This window comes from Phocoena sinus, chromosome 1, assembly GCF_008692025.1.
Source record: "Phocoena sinus isolate mPhoSin1 chromosome 1, mPhoSin1.pri, whole genome shotgun sequence".
NCBI lineage: Eukaryota > Metazoa > Chordata > Mammalia > Artiodactyla > Phocoenidae > Phocoena > Phocoena sinus.
In genome coordinates this window covers 97230849-97256717 of record NC_045763.1, presented here as the reverse complement: position 1 = coordinate 97256717, position 25869 = coordinate 97230849, and the positions used below count along the sequence as shown (strand labels likewise).

At 44.8% G+C, this 25869-nt stretch overlaps 3 protein-coding genes and 1 non-coding gene across 5 annotated transcripts in view; 1 reads left to right on the top strand and 3 right to left on the bottom strand.

Annotated features, from left to right (window-relative positions):
• Positions 1 to 10424, bottom strand: part of KIAA1324 (KIAA1324 ortholog) — a 68584-nt gene extending 58160 nt beyond the window's left edge. The window contains exon 1 of the mRNA XM_032604310.1: positions 10193 to 10424. Coding sequence (XP_032460201.1) covers positions 10193 to 10345 — 153 coding nt within the window. The 5' untranslated portion in view covers positions 10346 to 10424. The remainder of the gene's footprint in view (positions 1 to 10192) is intronic.
• Positions 10425 to 11459: 1035 nt separating this feature from the next.
• On the top strand, positions 11460 to 16649 carry C1H1orf194 (chromosome 1 C1orf194 homolog). 2 transcript variants are annotated; one of them, XM_032654565.1, is made up of 5 exons: positions 11460 to 11610; positions 14625 to 14741; positions 15272 to 15387; positions 15953 to 16080; positions 16497 to 16649. In XM_032654565.1, the coding sequence occupies exons 1-5, from the start codon at positions 11530 to 11532 to the stop codon at positions 16565 to 16567; spliced, it is 513 nt and encodes a 170-aa protein (XP_032510456.1). In that variant the 5' UTR covers positions 11460 to 11529; the 3' UTR covers positions 16568 to 16649. The 2 variants fall into 2 exon arrangements, with proteins under 2 accessions (XP_032510456.1, XP_032510466.1); XM_032654575.1 differs by lacking the exon at positions 14625 to 14741 and having other exon boundaries at positions 11477 to 11610; positions 16497 to 16645.
• Positions 16650 to 18268: 1619 nt separating this feature from the next.
• LOC116745616 lies at positions 18269 to 18689 on the bottom strand. The gene has a single exon (XR_004347501.1).
• A 1235-nt stretch (positions 18690 to 19924) lies between these two features.
• TMEM167B (transmembrane protein 167B) lies at positions 19925 to 25203 on the bottom strand. The gene is made up of 3 exons (XM_032605400.1): positions 25045 to 25203; positions 22987 to 23118; positions 19925 to 22432 (listed from the first exon to the last, which is right to left on the bottom strand). The coding sequence occupies exons 1-3, from the start codon at positions 25052 to 25054 to the stop codon at positions 22350 to 22352; spliced, it is 225 nt and encodes a 74-aa protein (XP_032461291.1). The 5' UTR covers positions 25055 to 25203; the 3' UTR covers positions 19925 to 22349.
• Between the last annotated feature and the right edge of the window lie 666 nt (positions 25204 to 25869).

Genomic DNA, 25869 nt, shown 5'->3' with positions numbered 1-25869 from the left:
TTCCTCATTTTCACGACAATCCTTCAAATTAAATATGATTAGCTCGTTTGGTAAATGAGTCCCACAGCCAGGAAAACTTCACCTGGGCTATGAACATGTGCTCTGCCCACTGCCCCTCCCTACCTGGCCTCACTGCATCACGCACTTGATCTCTATTTGTAACTGCTTGTCCTTTTAAAGGCTGTGTGTGCATCAGTGTTAGTTTCTTGTATATAATTCTTCTGTGTCTCTTTCAGTCCATTATGGTCAATAAAACTTGATGAATGAATGATTTTAAATTTCCGTGGATTAAGAAAGTTAAATAAAAGAGAAAAGAAGAAGTATTTGGTGCAGAAAACATAACAGTAGCCCACAATCTAGAGGAAATCTGTCACTAATGTTTTCAGACTGTGAGTACTGTGATGACACCTGCTTTCTGGGACCAGGTATCAGTATGGACAGTATTGTGAATATTCCTAAGAGAGACAAAACACAGAAAGGGTATAGGGTGGAGAAGGAAATGTCAGAAATAATGACATTTATAATAGGTAACCAGTTATGCTGCTTAACAATTACAAATTTTAAAAAAGAATACTTTTTGCCCCAAGGATATGGCTTAACTCTAGAAATAGTGAGCTTCTCATTACCCAGGGTAAAAAGTTTTTGTTTTTGTTTTTTTTTGTTTTGTCCTCGCTGCGTGGCTTGCGGGATTTTAGTTCCCAGACCAGGGATTGAACCCTAGCCATAGCAGTGAAAGCGCCGACTTCTAACCACTGGACGGCCAGGGAACTCCCAAAAGTATTCCTTTTTAAACATTTGTAATTGCTAGGCAACCTAACCCACCTGAGGATAGGCACCCGCTCTGCTATGTTAGGGAGCTGGTGAAGATGCCTTAGGTGTGAATGATCACTGAGATCCACCCTAACACCAGCACTTTACAAGGTCGCAATTTCATATCTAAATGACATAGATTGCACCAACCTGTTGATCTCCTTGCATCCTCTGAGGATCTCCTTGGTCCTCAGTTTCTGCAAGTATCAAATTAAGATTTATACCTGAAACTAGCACAATACTGTAAATCAACTATAATTCAATTTTTAAAAGAGTTTAATAAATTTGGGATGATAGCAATCTAAGGTTTTTAAAAACCTTAGATTTTCAGTTTTCTGAAAATTAAAAGGATGTCTCCTCTTGCAGAGAAGCTCCTGAGAATCTACCTGCATCCTCCCAGTGGTATCACCTTTATCTGCTCATACTCATTCACGTCCCTGCCCTTTAGCTACTCATCATCTAACGTAAGAATGTATAAGCAATTCCTGCATCAAAGTCAACCAAGTGCACTGGCCACTATCACACATTCCTCAGAAATCATACATGGCCTGTCTCTACATGGGAGCAATAAGGTGGTGAATACAAGAATCAGGGGGTAGCCTTTTAGACAGTCCAGGACTAAAAGTCTGTATGTTCTTTTTAAAATCTGACTTTCCCCCCCGCCCCACCATAGTTCTTTGTTTTCTTCTCATGTCCTGCTGACCTGGTATTTATTTTATATTTGGGCACAGCTCCTTCTTTTCTTTTACAGATGATTTACACAGCTGAATTAATATTTGTAAATGGAGGCTCTGGCCCTAATCTTTTAAAATTTCTTTACCAGGAAAATAAGTTGATCCATTAACTCAAAATGTATGGAGCATCTAGTCTGTGTGTAGCACAGTGCTTGACATGCAGACTTTTCTCAAGTGCTATCCTGAGTCAGAACCACCCTTAAAATTCTTGTAAGCATGGTTTCTCGTAAGGAAAAGTCAGATGAACAGGTATAACTGATGCTCCCTTTATCTTTTCTCTTAGTGGCTTACTAGCCACCCTTTTATTGTCATATGTTTCGAGTTGGAGACTGAAGTAATCAATTTCAAGCAGAAAGCTAGCCAATTTCAGTTTCCTTTCTAGTTCAGAAACAGCTTTATTGTTTGGCATGGGGTGAGAAGAAGGATGCTCAAATTAGCATCCAGGCTTATTAAAGTCCATAGATTTTTTTTGCCTTTTATTTTGTACCATCAGTAAGAATCAGACTTGGACAATCACATTCTGGGCCTATGAAACTCAATTTGTTTATTTTGTCACTCAGCATAGTTCTATGGGTCTTTTTTTTACATGCCTTTCATGAAGGTACATGACAAATCAAAGAAGAAAAATAGGTGATAACCTCATATTTGGCTTCTCAGACTTCAAGGAATTTGGAAAGTGGAGAGCCTAGGAAGTACGATAAATATATTTTCTTTCAGCAGCTGTCAAGCGCTAACTATAATTATCTGTTCTGTGCTTTATCTGCTATGACATAGAAGGAAAGCTTAAGAAGAAGTGTGACAAATGGCCCAATTTTTATCACTTACCAGAGGGACAGTACAGACTAAGGAAAAGCTACGAGTTTGCCCAACTTCTTTTCAGAAAATTTGGCAGAATTAACATCAGGCCCGGCTGCCCTGCCTGGGACAAGCTGGCTGCTTGGTAAGGCTGACAGGCTCTCCAGAAGGGCCCTCCAGGTCTCTATGATTCCCGGGTGACAGTAAACTCTGACTGCCACCCTCACAGCCAAAGCCTCCCTCCTCCTCCATTGACTGCAGTTGGAGAAAACTAATGCTCTTTGAAAATCCATGCTGCTTGGGACGTCCCTGGTGGTCCAGTGGTTAAGGCTCTGCCCTCCCAATACAGGGGACCCGGGTTCAATCCCTGGTCAGGGAACTAGATCCCTCATGCCGCAACTAAAGGATCCCGCGTGCGGCAACTAAAGATCCCCTGTGCTGCAACGAAGATCTCACTTGCCATAACTAAGGCCCGGCACAGCCAAATAAATAAATAAATATTAAAAAAGAAAAGAAAAGAAAAGAAAATCCATGCTACCAACTTGACACAAATCAATCAAAATGTTAAACACTTAGACTCTTTGACCCACTATTTCTATTTTTAAAAATTTGTCTGCAGATAGACTCAAACAAGTATGCATCAGTATGTACTCCTGTAGGAGGATATTCACCACAGCAATGTTACCATATAAGTGGCTGGAATCAACCTATTCATCAAGTTTCTGTTTCAATAAATCACAGTACACACATATAATGAATCGCAGTAGAGCTATAGTGATGAAAACAATAAAATACAGAATAGGACAAATATTTTGATCTAATTTGTACAGGAAGGGCAAAAGAATACACGGATGTGCTTGTATAGGCAAAAAACATTTCAAGAAGAATATATTTAAGTAAGTGTTGACAGAGGTTAGCCTTTGGGGATTTGCAGGTGGTAGGGAAAATTTGTACTTTTCAGCTTATACCCTCTGCCTAGTTTGGATTGTTAACATGGACAGGCAGGAAATACGGTAGTTAAGAGCTCAGTTGCCTGAGTTCCTGCTCCTTTACCAGCCAAGTAACCCTGGGCAGGCTAATCTCTCTTTGCCTTAGTTTCATCATCTATAAAATGGGGATTCATTCAGGGCAATTTTTGAGTATCTATCTACTGTATGGCAGTACAATATAGAAATGAATAAAACATACAAGAATACCTGCCCTCCGCAGTGGTTAAGAATCCGTCTGCCAATGCAGGGGAAAAAGGGTTCGATCCCTGGTCTGGGAAGATCCCTGGTCTGGGAAGATCCCACATGTCGCGGAGCAACTAAGCCCGTGCGCCACAACTACTGAAGCCCATGCACCTAGAGCCCGTGCTCCGCAACAAAGAGAAGCCACAGCAATGAGAAGCCCGAGCACCGCAATGAAGAGTAGGCCCCGCTCGCCACAACTAAAGCAGCAACAAAGACCCAACACAGCCAAACATAAATAAATAAATTTATAAAAAAGAACAGTACCAAAAAAAAGAATACCTGCCCTTGTAGACTTCACAATCTTGTCAAAAGAGATAGACAATTAAAATATACATATATATGTATGTATATGCACACATATGTACATATGTAAAATATATGTCAGATAGTAAAGAGTGCTATGGAGAAAAATAAAACAGGAAAGAGGAGAGGTAATGGTGTGGGGTGGGATATTAATAGGACCTACCTCATAGAGTAACTGTGGGAACTGAGTTAATGCACGTTGGTCACGTAGAACACTCAATAAATATGAATTATTATTATTGCTATGAGCATATATTACTTTAGCATGTAAAAGTAAATGATAATTTTGTTTTGTTTTGTTTTGTCTGCGGTACGCGGGCCTCGCACCGTTGTGACCTCTTCCGTTGCGGAGCACAGGCTCCGGACGCGCAGGCCCAGCTGCCATGGCTCACGGGCTCAGCCCCTCCGCGGCATGTGGGATCTTCCCGGACCGGGGCACGAACCCGCGTCCCCTGCATCGGCAGGCGGACTCTCAACCACTGCGCCACCAGGGAAGCCCCTAAATGATAATTTTTAAACAAACCCATGCCCCCAGGAACCTTTGACTAAAATCTCACCTCTTTCTTTAGTAGTTTCTGAAACTTCAAAATGGGGATATACTTTTTCATTTATGAGTATAAAATCATGTGGTCCAGCCACACTGGTCTTCTCCCCAGCCCCTAAAGCACCAGACTCTTTGTTGTCTGCAAGCTCGTCTGCACATTTTCACCCACCAAACTCCTCCACATCCTCAGCTCGCCGCTTAAACTCACTCCTCAGAGAGTCCTGCTCCAACCTCCCTGATCTAAGTCAGATCTCCTCTCATAATCTCTCAGCCTATCTTTCCCTTTTCTCTCATAGCACTTAACCAAACGCATAGGTCAGCTGGGGTGGTTATTTATGAATATCTACTTTGCTTTTCAAGCCAAAAGAACTCCTTCCCAGTGACCACCTAGGTGGGGAAATGTGAAAGAGAGGAGAGGGGAAGCCAGGCACAGCGTGGGTGGGCAGAGTTCTCACTCCAGTTTAGGTGGAGGGGGAAGCAGCTGAGAAGGGATTCAGAATAAGAATGATCTGTAGGGATTTTTATATTGTTTGCTATAGAGTGAGCAAGCATTTTACTTCTCAGTCACAGTAAGAGCATCCCAAAACACTCTGAGGTCACTTAGGAGCTATAGATGGGCTCCTCCTCGAAACACACAAGATCCCTCCACTATGAGCCAAGCAAGAATGAAGGTGTGTGTGTGTGTGTGTGTGTGTGTGTGTGTTGTCTAGTGATTATCAAAATTTGAAAGGATTGATGGTTGGTTTGTTTTAATTTATTTTTGGCTGTGTTGGGTCTTTGTTGCGGTGCGCGGGCTTCTCATTGTGGTGGCTCCTCTTGCTGCGGAGCACGGGCTCTAGGCGTGCGAGCTTCAGTAGTTGTGGCACGTGGGCTCAGTAGTTGTGGCTTGTGGGCTCTAGAGCGCAGGCTCAGTAGTTGTGGCGCACGGGCTTAGTTGCTCCGCGGCATGTGGGATCTTCCTAGACCAGGGCTCGAGCCTGTGTCCCCTGCATTGGCAGGCGGATTCTTAACCACTGCACCACCAGGGAAGCCCAGGATTGATAGTTTTGCCAAGGATGTGAGAAAACGTGCAAAGCTGATGGGAAGCAAAATTGATGCAATTTCTCCAAAAGAGGATCTCATAATATGGAGGAACAATATAAAGTATATGTGACTTTTGATCAAGGAATCCCCATTTCTAGAAATATAACTTAAGGAGTTAACTGAATGATCTTACTCTCTCATCCAACAATTCTATTTCTAGGAATTTATTCCAAGGAAGTAATGACAGATGTGTTGGAAAGAATACGCAAATAGAGGCTCATCTTAGCATTGTTTATAATAGTCAAAAATTAGAAACATATGTTAACATATGTTTCTAACATATATGTTCAATGATGGGGGATTGGTTAAATAAATTTCATCAGTGGAATATTATTAATCTATTACATTAATTTATTAAGGGCCCACAATGTGCCAGATATTATTTTGGGTGTTGGAGACACAGCATTAAATGAAACACAAAAACCCCTGCCTTCGTGGAGCTTACGTGTTAGTGGGAAAAGACAGAAATAAGTAAAATAAATAAAATATAGAGCATGTTAGAAAGTGGTAGGTTCTCTGGAGAAAATAAAACAGAAAATGGGATAGGAAGTGGGAAGACATTTCAACAAAAACTTGAAGGGGATTAAGAAATAAGCTGCATATCCTGAGAAAGAGCCTTCCAAGCAGAGAAAACAGCAATTGCCAAGACCCTGAGGGGGCAGGTTACCCCACAGGTCTGAGAAAGAGTGAGGAGGCTGGTGTGACTGGAGAGGAGGAGGTGAGGATCGTACATACAGCCTTGTAGGCCAGTGTAAGGAGCTGGTTTCTACTTTGAGACAGGAAGACTTTGGAAGGTTTTGAGCAGAGGAGGGGCAATATCTGTCTTATTTTCAGTAGGTTTACTCTGGCTGAGCACTAGACAATATGTGGGCAAGGTGGAAGCAACAACTAGGATCCAGTGCAGCCAAATAAATAAATATTAAAAAAAAGAAGAAGAAGGTGAGAAGGGATGGGTCTAGTGTGGATGGTCAAAGCGAAAGGGTTGACATTAGGGATGTCAGGATAGGTAGTTCATTCCGTTCCTCATTAAAATGGTGTTATGCAAGGCCATCTAATGACTTAGAATGATGTTCCATTACGTTTTCTAAAAGCATATTTACTGAGCACTTACTCTACGCTCTGCATTTTGCAAAGCACGTTAAGCATTACCTTGCCTAATTCTCCCAGTGATCCACCTGACTCCTTCAATCAGTTGCCAAATCCTCTAACTTCTACCTTCAGCATGTTTTTCTCATATCCAAGCCTTTCTATTTATCCCAGTGCCACCATCCCAGTGCAGTCCCTTTGTTAACCTCCTCCTTGACCTCTGTAAGATCTTTTGAACTGGTCTTCTCGCCCCCATCTCTCTGCTCTCACCTTTTGGCCTATCTCAACTTATTTACTTTATATTCATGCTAATCCACTACCTCTGCTAAGAATCCTTCAGAGATTCTCCACTTAGTTTCCCACTTTCCAATCTTGATTTCTATGGTACCCCACACCTACTCCACATTTCAGCCACGTGGTCTACTTGCAATTGTCAGGATCTTTTCCTTGGTCTCCTTTCTCTATCTAGAAATCATGCTCCCCCCATCTCTGCCCGTTGAAATTCTGCTGATTATTCCAGAAGCAGGTCAAGTGTCAACTGTTCAAATATGTTTTCTTCTTTTCCTATCAACTCTATATTGCCATTCCCGCATTGCTTACCACATGTTAACATTATGTCATCATTTATACGTCATTATTTGTGGACTTACCTTTTCTGCCTACCAATATTTCTGAAGCCCCTATGACATGTCAAGGATATATACTAGGCATTTTACATGTGTTATCCAATTTAATTGAATCCTCACAATACCCTTGTGAGATAGGTGTTACCATCCCCATTTTACAGATCCGGAATCTGAAGCTGTCAGAAGTTAATTAACTTGCTCAAAGTAGCATCCTTACTAAGTGGCAGAGTCATCATTCCTTCGCCAAATTTTATTCTAATCCATGTCTGCCAGATTCCTAAACCCTCTGGGCTTTTCAACATAGATTGGGATGTCCCTCTGGGGGCAATTAGCACTGAAGCCTCAGGGCAACACCGATCTGGGAAAGGCAGTTTTCTCTTCCTCTCTCATTTGATCCAGATTCATTGTGCTATAGAAAATGCTCCTTTGGCTCTCAGTCAGCACTTAGCCTGGGCCAGCACAGGACTAAAGAAATGATTCATGAAGACAAACACCACACAGGATGTTTAGTTCCACTGGTGACCCTGATTATTGTAAAACTGTGAAAGGAACACCAAGCCCCAGCACACGTTTAGCAATCTAGAACTCCCAGCTCTCTGCCTCCTCAGTTTAGGCTTTACCCTAAACCTCTTTGTTCCCTGATTCCATCCAGACGGATGCCTCAGATTTCAGAAACAAGGCAGGAACAGCATTGCTATCATTAGGGTCAGCCTTGGCCGATAAGACTCCCTGCCATTAATACCCAGCAAAGACACACAAGAAATTCACATGAAGATTAAGAACAGGGAAGGGTTAGTCTACCCTGAATTGTTTTTTTTCACCATTTAGGATTGGAAGCCCCTAAAACTTATTGGGTCAATTCATACTGCCAAACAAAGAATATTATAAGAATGGGTTTATTCTCTTCCTTATTGTTTTGGAGTTGAGGGTGTTCAGCAGCCACTGTTTGCTCAAGAAGAGTGTAAACAGGACTTGCTGACGCCCGTGGCCAACACAGATGACTCTTAAGCCACTTTCACTCCGGCATGGGGTGTGGATCTAATGGTAAAGAAGCTGAATGGGAAAGAGAGTTAGGTAACTCTAATTTGTGTTTTATTTGTATTTTCTCTTTCAGTCCTCAAAGCAATCTTTTTTGAGGTAGATGTTATTGAAATACCAATTCTACAGATCCAAAAACTGGGGGGTAAGTAACAGGCAGGGACTGGAACCCTGGTATGTTGAGTTCCACAGCTTTCCACTGCCCTCAGCTTATGCTCTGTGGCAAGGCCTATCGCTTAGGCAAATGCCAATCATTTAAAAAGGACTAAAGGCAAAATTTCTACACAAGTTAGAGCTCTCAAGTATCAATATTCTTCCCTCCCTCCCAAGCAAGTGTTTCATTGCTTAAACGTCTCATATTTTCCCTAGTGGACAAAGGTATCAGCAAGAAGTGGTAGTTGAACTGTAAGATTGTTACCTTCCACACAGGGGGCCCCTATGTTGGATTCTTAGGCAAGTGAGTTTGCTTGATGGAACTCACTTGGTTGGTTAGACCACAGGCCACCAAGGCCAGGAAGCAACACTTACTGACAAAATCATCCTGTTCCCAGCCATCTTTAAAACAGGTCATACAGTGACTGGGTAAAAATGTGGATGGCCCAGGGCAGGACACTGCTGGGACTGATACAAGTTACAAAAATTTCCACTGACTGGGGTCACTTGCTCATATTCACGAATGAAGTGAAGTATCTTTATTCACACAAAAATTCTCTTCTCTCTTCCCACCCCCCTCACTTCTTCATGATCTGTTTTGTTATAGATGGCCTAATGGTTAGAATACCGTCATAATAATACATTTCCATATGGGACGGGGTTATGGTTGCTAATCACTAGTTAACAATGACAACTTATAAATAATATTTCAACCTCTCAAAACCTTAGCCGAGTATGACATTTCCGATTAATTGTACAGGGCTAGACTCAATGTATCACAAAGTCTTTCAGATTTCACGTAGATAACAACTTTTATTTGCCTTCTGCCATGAGGTTCTTGGAAATGTGTTGTTGCTGCGTCTGCCATATGGTTTTTAAAAAGTTACTCAGAACACAACCAATTATTGTTATTTCAATACCATAGAAACTACTGAGTTTTGTTACTCCTTTTTTGTATCCCTCCAAAAGAATGTTCAAATGCATTTTTGGTTGGAAGACATTCACTACTTATTCTCTGAATTATGTTGGCAACAGTTTAGAAACACCTTGAAAAAGACTTACGACATATGTCAGCAAAAGTCCAGAGAAGGAAAGTAGAGATTGGCTGAAAGTGAGATACTACAGAACTCAAAGTCTGGCCAAAGGTGGGTCATGCACTGTCAGGTACACTAAAGAAAGCACACCGGGGGAGGCAAACTATAAACAGGATCCACATTTAACAGCCCACAAGGAAACTGGATGTTTAATACCAAGGGAAGAGAGGTGATGGGATCCTTCAGTCCCCCTTGCAGACCTCCCATTTTCATACTTTCTTGAAGCCATGATAAAATCACAAGGATTCCCACTTCGATCCATTATTTTCCGTTGGCCTTCCAAACTCCTTTCTTACCCCACTTCTCCCTTTTCCCACTTTCTATTTTGCCCCTCTGTACATAATCTTTTGTTTTCAACCACTTTTAAGGTAATTTCACCCCAGCTGGGAAACAACCCATGTCTTCTCCTTCCCTCATTCCCAAGTCCAGGCACTCAGGTCCCTCCTGAGGTCCTTGGAGCTGGGACCTTTCCCCTGAGCTCAGCAGCTCAAGCTGTGAGGCTGATCTGTTTCGTGAGTCCTCCAGTGGGCTGGCTTCTCCATGACGCCAGTCTACTCCTCTTCCTCCCCCACCCCCCCATCCCCAAAGAAACCTAAACTCCGTGGCTTCTGAAACTGTCTTGCGTGGGTCCCAAGACCCCTGCCGAGATCCAAGATTTTCTGACCTAAGTGGGGTCGGGTCGGGAGGAGAGTACCTCTTTGCAGGCGTGAAGCTCCGGTCCCGCTCCCTGAGTCACCTGGAAGGTGGTCCCAACCCAGAGCAGCAGCCGCAGAAGCCGGAGTGTGGGCGGATCAGTTCTTCCCCTGCCCCTGGCAGAGGGATGGAGGCTGTGCCCGGGCTCAGCCATAGTGTTGTTCTGAGCGAGCGGCAGCAGCGGTTAAGGTGCTGCGGCTGCAGCTACTGCTGGAAGAAGGCGGAAAAAAAGGGGAGGGAGGTTCACAGGGGGGAGGATGCAAGGGGTTGGGCTCGCTTCAGTCACCTCCCTGCGGCTACGCCTAGGCAGCCCATCCTTCCTCCTCCCTCCTTCCTCTTCTCCTCCTCCTACCCACGTCGCCTTGGCAACCGCCTCCTCGTTCCCTCCGCGCGGGTGGGGCACCGGACCACTAGCTCCTCTGCAGCTCACCTGCCGGTCGCCATGGCAGCCGCCGCCACTGGCGCGCGCGGCGTGGGAATGCGAGTGCCCAGGGTCTGCAACCGTCCCAACAGGCGCTCACAGGGCTCGTGTAAGGAACAAGGTGGAAACAACCTCCAAGCCATCGCCACCAAATTCATTATTTCGTAGCCATCGGCTACTTATGAACACCTCTAATTTTGCAGACGTGGCGTTCTATATATACTTATTAAGCACCTCCTATGTGTGAAGCGATAGAAAAATGATTGCGATAGAAAAATGATTGAGATGCCATCTCTTCTCCAGAGCTTATAGCGTGGAAGAGTGGCCCCGGCACGTGTCACCTACTCTAACAGCCTCTCCTGGAGATCTTACTTCCACCCCGCCAAATCCATCTGTGCCTTTACAACCGGCGCTATGCTAAGCCCTGAGACTCCTTTAAGCAAGGAGAGTTTGCCTTAGCCGGCAATTTTCCAAGCACGACACCTGGACTCTTCTGTCTCTTGACATCCCCATTCTCTCATCGCTTTGAGAAATCCTTTGGTTAGATGCCAGGAGGAAGGACATTTCTGGGCCACCTTTTAGGAATACTTTCTTTAACTGAGGTCTTCTGCAGAAGACCTGTTCGGCGTTTTTCACCGAAGTCTCACGAGTGCCAATCCAGGGCTCCCCGGTACACTCAGCGGCGCTTTCCCTCTGCGTTCCCAGTAGCTTCTTCCCGAGGGGCCTCCCGCGTTGGACCGCCAGGTGGCGCCATTCTCGGAGGGAATTCGCCTCAGTCATAGACGGCGGGGTAGTTGCCTGGCAACTGAAATTGGGCGTGCCAAACAATTGGGACCCCGGCTCCTCCGCGTGCAAGATTGTGAGCGGCTGCGCGGGCCTCTCATCACTCTTAAGCGTGTCTCGCTCGACATTTTACCATGCCTCTCACCCGAGACCCTTTCCAGAATCCTACGTTGGAAAACGATGATTCCTACTTGGGGAAACTGCGGGCTTCCGAGGTACTGAGGTTTCTTGCGCAGATTCCCAGTAGGGTCGACCGCACTCTTCTTTCTGTCGGCGCGACAGGAAGAGATGGTAACTTAAAGGACTATGGTGAGGACACTGAGTCAGGTACCGGAGAAGTTTGTTCTCTGCCTTCCTCCATGTCCCCATATTCAGGTCTGCCAACATTTCACAGGTGCTTTTGAGCAGAGGCAAGTGGAGTTCTAGTCCAGAGGAACAAGAGGCACTCACAGCCCTAAGCAATGATTGCTATAATGGGGCTTACCCAGGCCCAGGTTCCACTTTTCTCGTAGAAGTATTTGAGATGTTTGAAGTGGTGAAAAATAAGGTGAACTAAATGGTAATTGTGGCTTAATAACAAAATCAAAGCACTCCCTTTTGTTTATTCAACAGTTATTATTTACTGTATGCCGGGCGCTCTGCTAAAAACTGAGGGTGTATTGACACATTAGATTAGCTCCTGTTCTCAGGGAAATCTAGTATAAAAGCCAGACCGACAACAGCAACAGCAAAAGTGCTTGCACAGCAGCACATGTGTTGTGACAGTTATATGTGGTGTATCATGGGAAACAGGAGCTTAAAGGAAAGCCTCCCAGAGCAGGTGAGTTTTGACATTCAAATATGAGTCAGCTGGACCAGGGGAGGGAGGAGGTGGAATGTAAGTTAGGAGGAAGGAAACAGGAACCAGACATTCAAGGCAAAGGGAGCAGCAGGTGCACATACATGGAGAGGAGGATGAGGGTGGCCTCTTTGGGACCAAAGAGTCCAAAGTGGCTGAAGCGTTGGTGTGAAATGGAGGAGTGGAGAGGGTGGAAGCTGGAGAGGTGACCCTCCTGGGGTGGGTGTGCTGTGTACAGCATGCTAGTGAGCTGGGTTTTCATCCTGGGGATTCATCTCAGGACTGTAAGCACTGGAGTGGCATACTAGATGGGTGTTGTAGAAAGCACAAGTGGCAGTGGATTGGACAGGATGTTAGTGCGACAAGAGGGATCAGCTACGAGGCTGGTGCAGCGATCTCCAGGAGGAGTAACGGATGTACAGCAGTGGTGCAGGGGATGGTGGTAAGATGCAAAGGGCAGGACTGATGGGACTTTGTGGCTGACTGGACATGGGTTCAAGAGAGTGGATGAGTCAGGGAGAGCTTTCTGAGGGCTTACCTGATACCATTTACTGAATGAGGCATCCAGGGAAAGCAAGTTTGGGGAGAAAGATGTTGAGATCAGTTATGTAGCTGTTGCTTTCATGGTGCCTGTGGGACATTTCCATAGAGATGAAGAGTAGGCAACCTGGTTGAGAGCTGTGGGTTGAAAATGTCTGGAAGCCACAGTATTCATCTGGTGGTTGAAGGTATAGGAGAGAATGAGCTCATCCAGTGAATGTGAGAGTCAGAAAGGCAGAGACAACCCCCCTGGAGGATACCACTAAGGGACAGAGAGAGAAAGCAGAGCCGAGAAGGAAGCTAAGAAGTAATAGCCAGAGGCAGGAGGAGAACCCGGAGGATCTGGACCCACATAGGATGGAGAGAACATTTCGTGGAATCAGAGTCGTGGTGCAGAAACCGCAGAGGTCAGAAGGTCCGGACTGGAATGGATCCACCTGACCTAGCCACAAAGGTCGGTGGTCACCAGCAAGAGTAGTTTCAGTGGGTGCTTGAGGCAGAGGCCAGACAGCAGTGGGCAGAAGAGGGAATGGGAACGGGGAGGAAGTGGAGGTGGCAAGCGTTGACTCTTTAAGAAGGCTGGCTCGGTAGGGAAGGTCATGGAGTGGGTAGCTAGACAGTGATGAAGGAATGAGGAGAAGCTGGGTACAGGGGCTGGCAGGATAGCACAGGGCCCTAAAGCACCAGGATGCGCTGGGTTCAGGGAAGGGTGATTCTTGAATAAAAGGGACTTCCCTTTCTCTGAGATGGAAGGAAAATGGATGTGAAGATGGCACTCACGCTTGACAGGCTTGACTTTCTCAGTGAAAGACCATCTCAGCCTTCTGCTTATAGAGGCTTATGCAGCCTTCGAGGAATGGGAAGAGAGCTGCCTGTGCTTGCATCATATGTATTTGTAGTTTTCCCATTTCCTTTTTCATCTTTCTTGGTGACAGTATACTGCCTGGTTCACACCACTCAATTAATGCCTAATTGAGCTGAGTCACACAGCACTGTGTTATATACAGGGGAGGAGGAGGGTCCCTACATCCGATAGGTTGAATGAGATTTCTACTAGGTTGTAGTTGTACTCACTGGAATTCAGTCATTGATTCAATCAATATTTCATTTTAGAACACCATGTGTTAGGCCGCTGTGCTAGGCACTGGGGATACAGTGGTGAACAGTATGGCATTTTACATGTAATGAAGAAATCAGCTGTGTGCTTTTCATATTCGTGCTTGTGGGGTTTTAATTAGAGGACTGAACATCCAATGAACTTTTTGACATTCCTGCAGACACAATGACCCTTCCCTGCTTACTGAAATTTTCTCACCTGCCTAGACACTGCTCTCTCCTGATTCTCTTGTCTCTGACTGCTCCCACCGCCACCCCCATTATAATACTGTGCAGTCCTCACGAACCGCCTCTTCCTTGTTGGTCAGACGCCTTTTTGCAGGCTTCAACCACCACTTCAGGGGGATGACCCCCAGATCTCTACTACTTGTTCTGAGCTCTCCTCCAACAATTGCACACTTCCAATTTCCTACCTGTTAATTGCATTAGGATATCTTCTCTCTTCTTCAAGCTCAGGACTTCTAAACCTGAGCTCATCTTGCCTCTCTGCTCCCCACCCTTTACCTCCTGTCCCACTTCACCCCTTTCCCCGTATTCCTGGCCCATTTCTGTCAGTTCTGAGATTGAAAACTTAGGAGGATCCGAAGCCCGGGAGTCTTGCCCCATTTCGTTCTTCTCTTTTAGATGTTTGCGATTCAGTTAAAATGGGATGGGATAAGGGGATGGATGTCACTGACGCTATCACATCAGCAAGGCCTCCGGTAACCAGGGGTGGGTGTGGTTTCTCTTTTGCAGAAACTGCCATATAAGAACCCAACTCACCTTGCTCAGCAACAGGAACCCTGGTGTCGACTCAGCTCAACTCCCACAATCACGTCCATGAGGCAGGCTGTTTATTTTTTTGATCCTGAGGTACCTAGCATTGAAATGCTATTTCTCCTTATATCCACTTAGGACTAATTAATATCCTTTTTGAAAGGTAGTCTGTCCCTGACTACCTTAGCATCTTTATCTTGTCCCCAATCCAAGATCCTACCAAATCTAAAACCAAATACCAACTTATCAACTTCCTCTGGGAAGTCAGAAGGCTTGGGTTTTGCTGCAGTTGATTATCTGGAGCAAATCATTCTCTCACCAGACTTCTCATTATAACCATGAACGAGGTAAGGCCCGTTAAGCTCAAGTCCAGGACAATATAGTGGTTCTCATGTCTCCAGGAGAGCTCCCCACTCCTAAGACCTAACCATGAGACAATTCTATATGGACAAGAGTTAAGAAGTCATCATGTACAGTAATTTGGTATGTAGGGAGTTGGTGGATCTCAGGCCCAGAAGGGGTTCACTCTGCTTTGGGGCAAGAGTAGAGCCCAACAGAACCCGACTAGAGCAGGTGCAAATGTGGCAAGTTAACCCTGGGGGTGGCGGGATTGGCTTCCTCCGTAGATACCGAAGGATGATCTGGATTTCCGATTAGCAGCCTTGTACAACCACCACACAGGGACGTTCAAGAGCAAAAGTGAGACACTGATACACCAGGAGACCATTCAGGATGCCCATGGGTAAGTAGTGGAGGCGAAGCCTCTCCCTAAGGACAATGCCAATCAAGTAATGTAAAGTGTCATCTGAGAAATAACAATCAATAGGTTCTTGTTTCTATAGATTGCTGTTATTTTTTACTTCTGTAATACAAGTTCTGTTTTTTTATTTTCTAAAATGAACAGAGATCTTCCAGGATTGTGCTCATCTGTAGCACAAAATCTTTGGTTCATTCCAGAGGGTAAAAAGGGCCTTCAGCTGCTTTACTTTATTTTTATTTTTATTTTTATTTTTTTGCGGTACATGGGCCTCACTGTTGTGGCCTCTCCCGTTGCGGAGCACAGGCTCCGGACACGCAGGCTCAGCAGCTATGGCTCACGAACCCAGCCGCTCCGCAGCATGTGGGATCTTCGCGGACCGGGGCACGAACCCGTGTCCCCTGCATCGGCAGGCGGACTCTCAACCACTGCGCCACCAGGGAGGCCCCAGCTGCTTTATTTTTAAGGTTACATGCAACTCTTTCCCTCCTTACCTTTCTTCTCCTGATTGATTTCACTCTCCCATGTTCTTCCCCACACCATCTTCTAGAATCAAGATCCAATTCTCTGGAGAATTTTTATCCCCTCCCCAGCCACCCGCGATCACTTCCCGAGCTAACATCAGACACTGGATCAACCCTAAGAAGGAGTCTATTCACAGCATCCAGGGATCCATAGGTAAGGGTCAGAAGACTGAGGGGTGGGAGGCAGATGGGTGGTGCAAGAGTTTTTCTAAATGGTCACAGGAATCAGGGAGTTGAGGTGACTGGCTATTAGGGAACATCAGGGATAACTGAGAGTCTGGCATATATCAGACTAAAACCAGGGTACATGCTGACTGTAGAGCTAGGAAATGAATTCAGTTTTTCAGAGCCACTACCTCAGCCTTAGGTCTAGTGGACAAAAATTTTCAGCAAAGGGCAGAAACCGGGGAGTGAAAGACCTATATCTACCTCCCATCAGTCCTCTATATGCCGTTTCCTCAGCTGTTAGAACCTTCTCCATTGTCCCCATAAATGTGTGGGCGACAAGTTCCCAGAAAAGGCAAAGGATCTGAAATTCACAGCCCACTCCCTCTTCTCTTTTCTCCACAGTGTCCCCTCACACTGCAGCCAGCAATGGAGGGTATTCCCGAAAGAATGATGGTGGCTTCTTCTCCACCTAAGTGTTGACGGGCCCCTGGACTAATTAATCATAGTGGAACATCCTGCCGCCCACCTCCATGAAATAGATTTGTGTAAGATGAAGCCTGGAGTATCTGTTACCCATGGACTACCAGTTGCCACATGACTACTCTTAAAACATGGAAGTTTCTCAACTTCTAGAAACTAATCCTGTTGGGCATATTTGCAACTCGGAAAGTCATCTTGCTGAAAAGATACGGATTTAGGACAGAATAGCACTGTTTTTAGCAGGAGACAGGTATTCACGTTTTGTGAACTGGAGTCATTCCAACCATATCCATTCAACATTTCTTGCAAACATTTTTTTTTTTTTTTTTGCGGTATGTGGGCCTCTCACTGTTGTGGCCCCTCCAGTTGCGGAGCGCAGGCTCAGCGGCCATGGCTCACGGGGCCCAGCCGCTCCGCGGCACGTGGGATCCTCCCAGACCGGGGCACGAACCCATGTCCCCTGCATCGGCAGGCGGACTCTCAACCACTGCGCCACCAGGGAAGCCCCTCTTGCAAACTTTTATGTGTCAGGTACTGAGCTAAGTGTTGGGAAAGCAAGAATGGACATAGTCCATTCTCTTGAGCTTACAAACACTAATTTTAGTAGCTCTTTGTGGCATTAACACTTAGGCTGAGGTCACGCTTAACAGATTTCAGACCTTCTGGATTTAGTCATCTGCTGAGCTCTACTTTTCCATGAGGGCTCCATCTCCCTGGCTCCTTGCCATTATTCATTCTCTTAACTCTGCTACTGTCTCCTTGCCTGGGAGTCAATTCTCTTTTCTTTGCCTTGATTTGTGCTGTGATATACAGCCCCCTATTCTTGGAAACAGCGTTCAACAACCTGATCCTAGGGTCTGAAGGTACCTAAAAACTGATTCAGTAATGTGGTTTCCAAAATGACAAGCCACTCACAGGAGCCTGCTGTTAAAATGAGCAAGAAATGGCAGACCTTTTAGAATATTGTACGCTAAGTTCCCATTTCTAAGATTGGACAGCATATGCATTGTTGAATAAATCAGATATGAAAGGGCTTCTTCCTGGTACTCAGGTGCGGGGTCAATACCACCAAACTATTACAGCCCCTCTTCCACCGAGATACTCCAGTCAGTTCATAGTGTTCGCTGCCAAGTGGCAATATTTTCAGTTCTCTTTATTTAGAATAGCTGAAAGTGGCAGAGTGGGTGACTTTCTGGGATAATCACCTCATGTGGGTTGATACTGAACATCAAAAAATTTATTACTGCGATCCATGCATGGAGGTTTTAAATAATATAGATTCCTAGACACCCCCCCCCCCCCTGCTAATTCTAATTCAGTAAATCTGGTGCGGGTCCCTGGAATCTGAATTCTTATAAGGTCTCCAAGTTCTCTTACAGATATATACACGTATACAGACATGCATATATACGTATATCCCTTCGCAGCAGGCGCTGTATAGTGCCTTTAGACCGGGGGCACCAGTGTTGGTACCATACAAGAGTCATTATGACAAGTCGGGTCTAAAGAAAAAAAGGGAGGCGGCTACAAAAGAAAACTGCAGCGGGGAACAAGGCCTCCATATCCTTTCAGCTCCCGCTCCCGCGGGCGAGGCGACGGCTCATTCTACCTCCGTCCGCCAGCGCCCGGGGCCCGCAGCCGACCATTGACACGTTAGCCTCAAAGCCACGGGCGGCCGTGCACTGGGCCCGGGCTCAGATCAGAATCGCCTCGATAATCAGTGGCCCAGGACAAGCCCAGCCTCGTCTATCTGATCAATTCATCACTTCTGAGCGCCGGGCCTCGTAGGACCAGCTCCGGGACCTCCGGGACCGCGGCGTTGCCACCGCCCAAGGGGCCTCGCTGCACAGCGCCCCGAGGAAGGGGCTTCGCAGGAGGGGAGCTTTTCATTTCGGGTTGGTCCGGCGGGGCTGGAGTCACAACCCGATCAAATAAGATCAAGGTGTAGGCGGGGGGGAAGGGCACGGGGGCGGCCGCACGCACTCGCCTTGCACGCACCACGCGCGCACTCACACATTCTCGCGTCCACTCACACACTCAGCCCGCAGGCGCCTTCCACACACCTCGCCACACTTCTAACCAGCCTCACCCCATGCCGCTCTCCCTCCGGTGAAAGGGCGGAAGTACGCAAGCTCCTTTAAAGCCCTCCGCCCCTCCTCCGCCCCGGAGGGTTCTGGGAAGAACAACCGAGCACAGGTCCTCGCCGAGTGCGCACTTTCCCGCCCCCACGTGGCTCGGAGGGGAACCAAGGGCCCAGGTAAAGGCGGGACAAATTCCCACAATACTGAATCGTGATTGTCCTTGGATCGCTGTGCAGCTACACATTTATATCCATATCTGTAGTTTTTCTTTGATCTTTGATCCAAGTTCTGGATATAAGATGATTCAATCTCAAGAGACCTCTAGGTGAATGATTTCTTTCCCAGGGAGAAGGCAAATTCTGGTCATTACCAACATCAGCTTCCCTAGGAGCTCCTTCTCCCATGGGAGAAGGCAAACATCATTTTACCAAAGGGAAAGGTGAGAATAGATTACTTAAGTCCAAGGACTAGGTAGTTAGAATATAGTAACTATATATACTACTAATATACTACCTAATATACACTAGGTAGTAGTATAAGGTAGGAAGACATATCCCTGTCCCCACAGAGCCCTCTTGCTACCTAGAACTTGCTGTCGCAGTCATATTGCTGAATCATTTACTTTCATATCCGCTAAAATAAATCTTTCAAGAATGAGTGTAAGAAAAAAAAAGGAACAATTATGTAAGTTAGAATTAGCTCCTTTCACATCACAAAGCACAATTTGAATGTCTCAGTTCCTTCTTTTTCCTTTTTCAAGAAATACATATGTGAGGGGGGAAAACAAATCAGAATTTTGTTATCATTTGTACTTGTGCCAGTCCCACCATGTACTTGGAATAAACAAATTGGGGAAAAGTGTCCATTGTATGTACCAGAAGCCCAAGGATTTTCTAGGTATGTGGCTGGGTAACCTGATAACCTCATTTCACTGAAGAAGTTTATGGCTTGTAATGGCAGTTGATACTTTTAATAGCAGTAGTAGGGTTGGAGAATGTTATCTACATTGTTTAATACACCTCAAAATGTGTATATATATATATATATATATATATATAAAATTAGTTCCCTCAAAGGAGAAAGCTATACCCTCATAGATTCTGAACTATATCATACATATATCATACATTCAGTGACCATCACAAGGGGTTAACAGGATTGATGATATTCACTAATATAAACTAAAAAGGTATACTATGGGCAGAACCCAGGGGAATATTGAACAAAGTTCAATAATTCAGCATGCATGTGACAAAATGGACAAAAACAGTAGGGAAAGAAACTTTATTTTCAAGGATTTGTGCAGACAATGGTGAATAAAAAGTCTTATTTCAACTATAAAAAGCTGACTTCATTCCACCCTGGCATACAGGGTTTATGGTGACGCCAGTTTGGATCTGAGGCAATACTGCTATCCCCCTTCTTCCACCCCTAAAAGACTCCCTTAGAGGAACAACTTCCTACAATTTTCAGTCAAAAATATATGACACATCAACCAAAGTGATGAATTAAACAAGTTTCTGCTTATCTAAAGTCAAGAAATGAAATAAGCTGTGTATTTGTTTCTTGCTGTAAATTACCTTCACTCTGTGTACTTTTTGGTACATTCTGGTATGAAAACATCTCAAAATATAACAGTTCAAGAGCTTAGGTCAAGATGACCCACCCAGGAGGCTGTAAAAATTGATCTGAACTGTGAAATGGGACTAGTTTAAAATATGAAGAAGCTCTAAACACCAAGCTTAGAGATATTAGCCCTATTAGGAAACAAAAGTCATTAAAGCTACAAAATAACAAGTGCAAAACATGCTGAACCTGTATTTCCAGAGAGTGACATTCCCGTTGGCCAACAGGTTCCAAACTCACACCCACAAGGTGTAACTCTTCTTTCTGTTCCACTAGCTTTCCTTTCTCTTGTGTGAAAGATCCTCAGAAATGACAATGAAAAATATATGAATCATTGAAATTTACCCTGTGGACCAATTCCTGAAGAGACAACAGCCATAACTCTGAGATGATTAGACATGTAGTGTTTACTTGATGACTTTCTATACTTCTAGGAACCATCAAAGCACTAAACTGAATGTTTCAGAACCTAAACTTCCTAGCAGCTTTTGTTCTTTTGGAATAAGACAAAAGACAATTTACTGCCACACTGGGGTCAACCACAGCCAACTTGTCCACAGTCAAGTTTACTTTAGTGAATAATTCCACTGGTAGACCTATGTCTCTGCTTGCTCTTTACAATAATTTAATTTTAGACCAATTCTTTTTTTTTTTAATAGAGAAGTTCTAGGCTTCAGAAATGCAACAGTTGATCCTTTTGCAGATAAAAGGAGGAGGGAATGGATAAGTCTTCACTTCAAATGTAGAGTCATCTAAAATGATTTGTTCAGGAGTTCCCATACTCCATGGAAAAGCCCATCAATCTCAATTGCGAACCTCTGCTTTCCTTTACTTTAGAAAACACTCTCATTTTATTCATGGATTCTATGAACTGTCCAAACATGCCTATGAATGCCATCAACTTCTCTCATTCAAATTTCCCATGTTCTTATAATTTCCAAGAGACAGCTAAATACTACAATATGAAGAAAATTAAAAGTGGGCCAAGAAACACAAGTAATCGACTGAAAATTGCCATAACCCAGATTTAAACAAAAAATAAGTTTGTATGTTGGTTAACATGACAGAACTTCCATCTAACATCACAATAAATTCTAGATGACTTTACTAGTATATGAATTAATATACTAGATTTATTTATTTCTTCTACCCCAACTGCAAATTATTTCTTCAATAGTTTCTCTTGCCCCTAGTGGTGGCATTTAAAACTGCGTAACAGTATTTAGCACTCAGTAATTTAGAAAATATTTAAAAAGCTTTAGGAAAATAGCAACAGTTTCAATATACCATTTGAGGGGGTGAAGTTTCCTTTTGGGAATACTGGTGAATAGAACATTGTTTCTTGTCTAAGTTACTCCTTTCTGGTCTCATCACAGACAATTTCCAAATCTTATGTAGGCCCAGATTCTCTTGGCAAAACTCTCTGGCTACCAGCACACAGCACAGCTATTTCGTCTGTTCTCTTTTTGCAATGAGGATCATGCCTCTCTCTTATGTTCCCAGACGGGTATATGAAAGATAAATTTCCAAAGCCAAAAAATTCCTTGGCATTGTTTAACTCCTATTTCCCACCCAGCCTCCCCACCCCAGCCTCCCAGCCCCCTGCAATTTGCCAAATCCAAATCAAACACTAAAAAAAAAGTCAAGTCTTGAAAATTATCTCTCCTTCCAAGAAGTTTGAATACAGCTTATATCCTCCCCTAATGAGCCTCAGTGTGAAAAGTTCCTGATGAGGGGCTGAAGCACAAAATAGGTGACAGATTTTTAAGCAGGAGGTATGTAATCGTATCACTGAGGGGTATAATTCATCTGGACATTATATGCTCTCTGCTGAGGACTGATTTACACACAGGTCAAAGGAAGCTGGCTTTCTGTAGTCCCCTGAAGCATAAATAATGTTTGTAACCACGAGGAGTTTTCCCCACATAAGGTAGGGGCAGATGCTGTGGTGTCATCCTGGGGACTTTGATGATTTTAGCTGAACTCTCCTACGCTGGGCCCAGGCTCCTGACAGGCTCTTGACCTTCGTCCCCTTGGTTGGCAGTTGATGAAATGGATGCTTTGGAATTCATTTTATAAACAGGACGTAGAAGGCCATTACAACGCAGGCGATTGCTACAGCAGCATGCAGCCTAGTTCCAATCACAGCAGCTAGCAGGAAAAAATAAAACGAGAAAAGAAGTCAAACCCTGCCCTTCATATACGTCCTCACTTTCAAGATTTGAAATCTCTAGTCACAGACGACAAGACCTATCAAGGGTCTCAAGAACCCACCCAGGAATGTATTTAAATACTACCCTTAAGCCCTAGGTTCTAGATGAATATACTGTTAGTTTATATTTTGCCTTATTTTGAAAAAAGATCTAGGTAAGTAGGATTCCAGATGAAGATGCCCAAAATAAAAAGTAAAAAAGCATCTGAGTTAATAAAATCAATACTTACAAGAGACTCCAATAAATTCTTTCCAGAAATTCAGAAAAAAATTTTCACTGGGAAAATATTCCTTCCAACAACTCTAGTCCAATTAAAATTGTTTAATTTATATAGTTTTACTCCATGGAGAATACTAAAATTACCTTGGAGCTAAAATAAACAATTATGTAAAAGTTGAACCACATACAATTCCAGCCTATCCCACCCCCACCTTGCAGCACCTCACTGTCCAGAGATGGCAATCTCCTCTCCCTGAACAGATATGATCTTACCTTTGTAAAACACACCCCAAACTCCCTTCTTCTCTGAGAGCAGCCAGCTTTTGAGACGAGGTACTTTCTTGAAGTAGGCACAGGTGCAAACAAAGAGCAAACCAAACACCAGAATCCCATCCAAGGAGTACACTGTTACAGAAAGAGAAAAAAACCTTTGGTGCTAATCCAGTTTGGGACAGGTGATCCCCCTGGAGAACAGAATGTGATAAAATATCAAGATGATAATCTCAACTGCAGTGCCAGCCCTGACAAGAGGAAGCCAAGGTCCTGGGACTAACAAGGTTACCTTTCTGTTCCCCCAAATCACTTGTAGACAACCCCCTTACAAAGATTTCACTGCCCCCTTCCCTCTCCTTTCAAGAAGTATCAATTCTGAGAAGAGTGCATCACTTTATGTGGAATCAGCCTACCAGGAATGGCCAGTGTTGGCATTAGGTTGAGAGAGGCATAAGAATCCTTCGAGCCTGAGCTGAGAGAATGAAACATGTTCTTCCTATAAATCACTCATGTGATAAAGGAGAGGTAGATATTTGGCCAAGTCTCTCAGATCTGCATCTGTTGGTGAAGAATATGTTAAGGCAAAAGTAAAGCTTAATGGAAATTGCAAGAGTTAGAATCCATATGACTACAATTTTCCTATGCTTATCTTACACTTCACGCATGATACTCTACTTACAAACCAAATTTCTGCCTGAGTTAACAGATTCTTGAAAACAAACAAGCAATAAAAGATCTGAGGCTTTGACAAGGTGGAACAATTGTGGGGGAAAAAAGCTTTGAACAATTAGCTCTATTTCTTACACTTGTAAGCCAACCTATGTCTTGTAAGCGCAAAGAATCACCTAAGTAGAAAAAAAAATCAGACCACAAAAGGGGAAAGGATGACTAAAACTTATTTATTAATTACTATGTGTCCAACTGCTCTCTTATTTCTCAGTTCAGATTATTTCTTCCTCCGGGTGATGTCTCTTCTTGTACTGTGCCTACTAACCTCAGACCTCTGACTGCCCAGGAAGCTCCAAAAGGATATTTTACACAACTGGCATCTGCCAGTTCTGGGCCACTCCATCTCCCTCTCTCCCTCCAGTAAATCTATCTCACAACTAGATGTCACACAGGAAAGGGTCCAGTAAATTAATACATACACCAAGTTTTATGATGAACAATACGTGCTAGTCTTTTCTCCCGTAAGTTTTTGCAAAGCCAAAAGTCACAAGGAAGTGAAATTTGAAACTTTAGTACCAGGCTTATGAAGAAGGTACTTTTGAGAAATGCTGTTCTATGCCCTTCAAATCATACTACCTAAGAGGTCTTGTCATCTTTTTTCCTGTAAGATCGACTCTAAAGACCACAAAGTCATCGTTTCCTGCCCTTCCCTGGAATTCAGAAATCATGTCTATAAAGTGTTTGAAGACGCCTGGAAAATTAGGTCAGATAAACAGGGTGGCAACTGCCACATCATCTTTAGAAAAGGCAGTGTCTAAATCCAACCCCTGTAACACTAGCCACGGTCTCCAGATGGGATCGCCCAGGCAAGACTTTAGAATCAAATACGAGAAAGCTTCCCGACATTTTAACAAAACAGGAGAACTTTTTTTTTTAGGATCTACATTCACCCCCGCCCCCCTAAAAGTATGGGGTTTAAAATCCTGTGTGATTTATCGGTCATCCCAACGAGCCTACTATCCAAAAGTTTGAGAACACAGAGGGCTGTGAGGAGGATCCTCTTTCCTGGTGCTAAAACAATAGTTCAACCGGGACTGGCCTCGCGAAGTGGCTTGTAAGGGTCAGAACGAACTTCTAGGAAGGGAGAAGGGCACAGTGTGGGAACCAAGAACTACGGGTGTGGGCACAAGAGGCACTGGGGGTTCTATACGGGCACGGAACGGGGGAACCCCCGGAGGAGTATAGGGGACAGGAGTTGGGGCACCGAGAGGCCAAAGGGGGACTGGGCTGGGAGGGGGCGGGGAGAACGGCCACGTCAGTCCCGGCTCCGCCCGCCAGGTTTCCACTCGTACTGCACTCCCATCCTCGGCTCTGGTCATTAGTTCTCACCGTTCGTCATGGCGGCTGGGCCCGGGCCTGGAGTTGGGGTCCGGGGTCAGCGGTGATAGCGGCAAAGGCGGGGGAACCCAGCTCCCGCTTGACACTTCCCGATCCGGGCCGCGGCGACGGGCAGGCGCCGTAGTACGCAGGTGCAAGGGCAGAGAGACGAGTGCAGAACGCAATCAGGCGTGGCTAGCAGATTGCCGAGCTAGGGACCTGCGTGGGTGGAGCTCGCGTGAGTAGGTGTGTGTAAGAAGAAAGCTAAGAAAGCTATCCGGGAGGCTTCCTACGTGGCCATGGTAACCAATCTTTTCTCGGTGCCCCTTTAGTTAGTGTTGGGGTGTAACCTGACCTGCTCGAGTTGTGTTTGAAAAGGTAAAGGCTTGCAATTTTGTTTTTTTTAAAAATAAATTTATTTTATTTATTTATGGCTGGTTGGGTCCTCGTTGCTGTGCACAGGCTTTCTCTAGTTGTGGTGAATGGGGGCTACTCTTCGCTGCAGTGCGTGGGCTTCTCATTGCGGTGGCTTCTCTTGCTGTGGAGCACAGGCTCTAGGCACACGGGCTTCAGTAGTTGTGGCACACAGGCTCAGTAGTTGTGGAGCATGGGCTTAGTTGCTCCGCGGCATGTGGGATCTTCCCGGACCAGGGCTCGAACCCATGTCCTCTGCATTGGCAGGCGGATTCTTAACCACTGCGCCACCAGTGAAGTCCAAGGCTTGCAGTTTTGCACTTTGTTTTCCGCTATGGCGGCTGCTCTGTTTGTGTGTGTGTGCGTTTGGTGTGTCTGTAAGGAGCAGCCCACCTGCAACAGAGGCCTCCGTCTCAAGCTTCC